This window comes from Meleagris gallopavo, chromosome 5 (genome assembly GCF_000146605.3).
Source record: "Meleagris gallopavo isolate NT-WF06-2002-E0010 breed Aviagen turkey brand Nicholas breeding stock chromosome 5, Turkey_5.1, whole genome shotgun sequence".
Taxonomy (NCBI): Eukaryota; Metazoa; Chordata; class Aves; order Galliformes; family Phasianidae; genus Meleagris; species Meleagris gallopavo.
This window is the reverse complement of record NC_015015.2, coordinates 57,578,327-57,584,585: the sequence shown is the minus strand read 5'-3', so window position 1 is coordinate 57,584,585 and position 6,259 is coordinate 57,578,327. Positions and strand designations below refer to the sequence as shown.

At 45.8% G+C, this 6,259-nt stretch overlaps 1 protein-coding gene across 1 annotated transcript in view; it reads right to left on the bottom strand.

The window, feature by feature from the left end:
• Positions 1-1,043: 1,043 nt before the first annotated feature.
• PSMC6 (proteasome 26S subunit, ATPase 6) overlaps positions 1,044-6,259 on the bottom strand; it is a 10,984-nt gene continuing 5,768 nt past the window's right edge. The window contains exons 6-13 of the mRNA XM_031553760.1: positions 5,876-5,963; positions 5,691-5,752; positions 5,472-5,595; positions 5,082-5,143; positions 3,955-4,075; positions 3,793-3,873; positions 1,825-1,896; positions 1,044-1,529 (exon numbers count right to left, since the gene is read on the bottom strand). Of these exons, the coding sequence (XP_031409620.1) occupies positions 1,411-1,529; positions 1,825-1,896; positions 3,793-3,873; positions 3,955-4,075; positions 5,082-5,143; positions 5,472-5,595; positions 5,691-5,752; positions 5,876-5,963 (729 nt within the window). The 3' untranslated portion in view covers positions 1,044-1,410. The remainder of the gene's footprint in view (positions 1,530-1,824; positions 1,897-3,792; positions 3,874-3,954; positions 4,076-5,081; positions 5,144-5,471; positions 5,596-5,690; positions 5,753-5,875; positions 5,964-6,259) is intronic.

Sequence of the window (6,259 nt, the reverse complement as noted above, 5' to 3'; positions counted from 1 at the left end):
AGCTCCAACCCCCAACCACAGGCAGGGCCACCAACCTCCACATCTCACAGCAGCCCAGGCTGCCCAGGGCCCCATCCAACCTGGCCTTGAACACCTCCAGGGATGGACGGGGCATCCACAGCCTCTCTGGGCAGCTCTTCCAGCACCTCACCACTCTCACAGCAAACAACTTCCCCCTCACATCCAACTGAAATCTGCCCTCCCTCAGCTTCAAACCATTTCCCCTTGTCCTGCTGTTATCTCCCCTTCCCAAGAGTTGATTCCCCTCCTGTCTGTAGGCTCCCTTTAGGTACTGAAGGCTGCACTGAGGTCACCCCACAGCTTCTCTTCTCCAGGCTGAACAAGCCCAGCTCCCTCAGCCTGTCTTTGTAGGGGAGGTGCTGCAGCCCCCTGATCATCTTTGTGGCTCCTCTGGACCCTCTCCAACACCTCCCTGTCTTTCCTGGACTGGGGGCTCCAAACCTGGTCTCACAGTGATGGAGGACATAACACTACCAGAGGTGCTACTCAGCGCTGTTTTGCAGCAAACCGGGGGTTAACCTGACATGCTTGTCTGTCAGCCGAGTGTGCCTGAAGTAATCCAATTAGAATAATGAGAAGTAGCCAGGAGTACAGCCTGGTGCATTGCTGCTCATCTAACACTGCACCAAGGCTGCGCTGTGCACCCAGCTCCACACACAGCCCACGAGAATAAAGCACACTGACAGATGGGGTTAAGGAAATGAACATCTTCACCAAGGTTTCCTTTCTGCCTGAATGATCACTCAAACAGCTGCAGAATTCCTAGGGAGCACAAAGTCAGCCTCACACAAGGCCAGATTGCAGCCCTGCCAGACACACACAGCAAGGACAGCACTGAACAGGTTGCCCAAGGAGGCTGTGGATCCCCATCCCTGCAGGCATTCAAGGCCAGGCTGGATGTGGCTCTGGGCAGCCTGGGCTGCTGGTTGGTGACCTGCACACAGCAGGGGGTTGGAAGTGGATCAGCATTGTGCTCCTTTGCAACCCAGGCCATTCTATGATGCTATGAAAGCACACAGGGATAAGCTGATTTAAACAAGTTTTATTCCACTGTTTGATGAAAGGAAATTTACTGATATAAAAAAAAAATAATCAAGAAATGAACTTTAAGTCTGCTAAACCATTGAGGCAGGTTTATACACTCACATGGCAGATGCTATGAGAACACATCTCCACACCTTTACTTAACCTGGGCTGTAACGAATTTTGTATTTCAGAATTGCACAGAAAACACTTCCGTAGCCCCACACTTGCAACCAGTGTTACCAAATTACTAGCTACATGTTATACAAACACCTTATGAGAATAACCAAGAGGTACATTATTTCTCTCCTTTTATACATTAACCCAGCACGCCCTGTGCAATCAACCACAAATGGCACGGTTCATTTAAACAGGTTTGTAGTCAAGCTTGGACTCCAGCTTCTTGGAATCAGCCACTTTTCTAACAGCCTTCATGAAGTCTTCCTGAACTACAAAGTCATGGTCAGCACGGATGGCAAACATACCTGTAAGAAATAATTGGGTGGTAAGTTGGTGTTCCTTGAGAACAGGGTGTTCAAATGAAAGCAGAAGGGATCTGTCTTACGCCCCCTGCACAAACCTTCACACAGATCTTTTATGCAATTAATAAAATAAACCGTCTGGGAAGAGGACGAAACCATCCTTAAGAAAGGGATACACGAAGCCAGTGTAAGCAGAACACTCTCAACTTCCTGGTTTTAATCCACTCACAGCAGTGTGTGGGAAACAGTTGGAGTGATTAGCATCAATCAAAGGAGCCCAGCAAAATTAAGAGAGTACCTGCTTCAGTACAGACGTTTCTCAAGTCCGCTCCATTAAAGCCATCAGAAAGCTTCACAATTGCTTCATAATCTATTCACAAAACACAGATGTCAATCAGAAGTAAATTCACATTTCTCCATTGGTTGCGACTGAAATACACGTCCAGCTAATAATGGAACACAGCTTGGAGATGAGAAGGCTGAGAGGAGACCTCATTGTGGCCTTCAGTGCTTGAAGGGAGCGGATAAACAGGAGGGGGAACGGCTGTTTGTGAGGGTGGGTGGTGATAGGACAAGGGGAATGGTTTTAAAGTGAGACAGGGGAGGTTTAGATTGGATATGAGGAGGAAGTTGTTCAGCCAGAGGGTGGTGAGGCACTGGAACAGGTTGCCCAAGGAGGCTGTGGATGCCCCATCCCTGCAGGCATTCAAGGCCAGGCTGGATGTGGCTCTGGGCAGCCTGGGCTGCTGGTTGGCGACCTGCACACAGCAGGGGGTTGGGACTGGGTGAGCACTGTGCTCCTTTGCAACACAGGACATTCTAGGATTCCGTGATTTCAGCCCACTAGGCTGATAAGTTACATCAACTGAAATAATCAGCTGTATTAACCCATCCATTAACAAATAAATGTATCTGAGCTGAAAGTTCGTATTAAAGTAGTTAAATCCCAGAGTTACTGATTTGGACATTATAAGCATCAACATGAAATGCAAGAAAATCCACATCAAGTAAGTGTTCAAATCATCATCTGAACAATAAAAAACGCAAAAAACTGAAATCCAAGTAATCATCTCAGTCCCTTTCCTTTTATTAAAGTGCATCTACAGAAGATATTAAGGTGCCCTGGGATACGAAGCCTGATACTTTCTGCATACATTTACCAAGAGCAACAGCTATGGTTATGGTTTCTATAACAGGTTTTCAAAACGCTGCCTGTTGAGCTTCAGTGCTGCACATTAAAAGTCATTTCTTAATCAGGTCTTTATCATAGGGTTTTAATGCCATGCACACCCCATTTTGCTGATGAGATCATACTGGACTTCGTTCCAGGAAGTCACAGCTGAGCACCACTGCCTTCCCACACGACGTTCAGAAGTTTAGCTAGTAACTCATTTACACCTCCCTGTGCTAAATGGTATCAAGGATGACTCCACCCTGCTTTAGTTTTAGACCCCAAACATACAGTGAAACAGGCCAAAGTACATTACTCCAGGCTCAGGATTTGCCTTGGAGCATCTTTTGTATCTTAGCCTACAGCCTGATGCACATTTATGCCAACAGCACCGCTAAAAAGGCAGCCCTCATCACTCTCACCCTCCCCCAGCTCATCCCCGCTCCTGAGCCACCCTCTATTGAGCTGCAGCTGTTTATGCAGCCAGATGGTGAACGAGATCAGTTCCACTATCCAGATCATGCAGCCTGGCTGATGAATAGCTCGTGTCAGCAACAAGGCGGGGGCGGAGAGGGGGTGGCACGGGGCTGGGAATAAGCAGGCAAGGTCTGCAGAGCCCCGCTGAAATAAAAGGCAGCCAACATTGTTTTCAAGTCAGATCACAGTTACAGCTTTCTTGAGGAAGGCTCTGAAACTCAGCTGTGAGAATACAGGCTGGTCAGCTTAGAGAAATCCAGCCATTGGATGAACCTCCCCAGATTTATGACAGTTCTCCCCTGTGCCGTAAAGAATCCTCTACACCAGTAACCAAAGACAAGCTCAATATCAGGTAATAATGTTTTCATTATGCCACCTCTAAACTCCAAAGTTAAGTTTCTCTGACTTTTAAAGCTGCTTATTTTCAGACCACTGTGGCAGGCTGGGATTTTTTATTATTTTTATTTTTTTTGGCTAAGAGAAATGCTGCTTGTTTGCATAACAGGAAACTACCTGATGAGAATCACATCAGCTTACTGATTTACAGCCACGCTCTTCCCATTTTTACAAGCTGAGGTGGAATATCCAGGCAGGATATCAATAATTATAAATACTTACCTATTTCCCCATGTTTAGTGATAGGACCTGCATGAATCTTCAAAATATCTAATCTGGCTTGTTCATTTGGCAGATCGATATCTGGAAAGAATTACAGCTTTAATAAAAGCAGCAGGGCATCACTCACACACAGCCAACATCCTTCCAGCCACTGTAACTCACGGATCTTCCTATCCAGCCTTCCAGGCCGCAGAAGTGCAGGATCCAGAGTGTCTGGTCTGTTAGTAGCCATGATCATTTTAACTCTGTGCAGAGTATCAAATCCATCCATCTGATTCAACAGCTAGAAGAAAACAGAAGTTTGTATTTAAATAAGCCAAAACCCCCTAGCTCGATCTATTGCAACTTACTTCCTGCATACATACTTGCACTGAGTTGTTAAAAGTGGTACAGACAAACCAGAAGACTCCACAAGCCTTCTAAGAGAAGGCCACAGCTCCCCATATATTCTATAAGTAATAAAGGAGAGCTTAAGAGAGACACTGCAAATGCTTTGTCCAGAGAAAAAGATATGGAACAAAGGAGAGCTCCAATGTGAAAGACTTGGCTAAAGCAATATGGCCATGAAAGCAGTGCAAGTACCAAAGAACCCAACGGTTGGCTGACACATTTCAAGTGCAATGCACTAAATCCAGGACATTCAAATTAGATCTGGAGAACAGCCTGTAGAATACTAATAAACATATGAAGGCATTTCATTGTGAAGATTCGAAGTACTTGTTCTTCGATCACAATGATTTAATTCTTTATGTAAGGCAGATACATTCTTTTGCACTGGACAAACTGTTGGCAAACATGGGCCAATGAAGTCTCTTGCTAGCCTCAGAACTCTTTAATTGTCACTAGTTTTAGGAATTCTCCTCACACAGCCAGGTTTACCAGAGCACTGAGTACAGAAACAAAGAAATAACACTGCTCCTCCTAGTTTTGAGAATTGAACTGTAGAAGTACTAAGATTCTATCAAGCATCTTTGGGATTAAAAGATACAAGCCCTCCTTTTCCTCTGAAGGAAGAAAAGGCCCCCCAAACAATCAAGAAAGATGAAGTATGCAAAGCCAAGTCACAGTAAGGAGAGAAAACATCCTTAAACTATTCCAGCAATTGAAACGCAGTCAAAGCTGAGTTATCAGGACGTGCAGCTGCCTTTTATAAAAGCAGTGCCTAGATCAATTCAGCTTAAGACATTAACTCTGAAAACATTCTACCAAGCCAGATCACAGTGCAGCAATTCACAGCTGTCTTCTTTAACACTGACTATAGGAGATGTAACCAAAGTGTGGGCACTCACCTCCATCAGAGTCCTCTGAATTTCTCTGTCAGCTGAGGTGCCTTCAGAGAAACGGCGGCCACCTGCAGCACACCAAACTCAAATCGTTACTTTTGCCTCCACATAATGTTACACAAGAAGACAATTACATACCCGTCTAATGAGAGATTGGGGAAAAACTGCTTAAATGCCTCATGCTTCTTGGTATAGTCAGAAAAAATCTAAGCCACATGCAAATAGTTATGGTTCTAAGCTAGCTGTAATAGCTCCAGGTGGAAGGACCTCTTTGTCCTGTTACATTTCTTCTCAAAAGACAGCATGCACACATTTGCTCACAAGAGAGACAGCAGCTTGTTAACTGAGTTTAACGTTAGAAAAACCTCCAGCCGCCCTCCAGGCCACGAGCCTTACCAATAGCATCGATCTCATCCATAAAAATGATACATGGCTGATGATCTCTGGCATAATTAAACATCTCTCTGATCAGTCGAGCACTTTCACCAATGTACTTGTCCACTATGGAACTTGACACCACCTTGTGGAAGACGTAAGACACGAGTGAAAAGACAGTACAGCAAAAAGATAAAGCACACCTACATGCATGTGTGTGAAGAAGTAAGGTTACACTACCTTTAGGAAGTTGCAGTCAAGCTGGCTAGCAACAGCTCTGGCCAAAAGTGTTTTCCCTGTACCTGGGCAGACAAGAGAATGATGGTGTTTAACTAGTAACTCAAGTCTGAGCATCACCTGTAAGCCTTGCCCCACCACAGTGAGCAGGAATGAGAGGCAAGATCTGGCAGTTGTCAACTACTCACCTGGGGGGCCATAGAGCAGGCAGCCTTTTGGAGGAATAATTCCCACACGCTGAAACAGTTCTGGGTTTGTAAGTGGCAATTCTATTACCTGTGAAGACACAAATAAGTGAATCACAGAATGGCCCGGGTTAGAAGGACCTCAAGGATCACGAAGCTCCAACCCCCCCCAAACCACAGGCAGGGCCACCAACCTCCACATCTCACAGCAGCCCAGGCTGCCCAGGGCCCCATCCAACCTGGCCTTGAACACCTCCAGGGATGGACGGGGCATCCACAGCCTCTCTGGGCAGCTGTTCCAGCACCTCACCGCTCTCACAGCAAACAACTTCCCCCTCCCATCCAACTGAAATCTGCCCTCCCTCAACTTCAAACCATTTCCCCTGT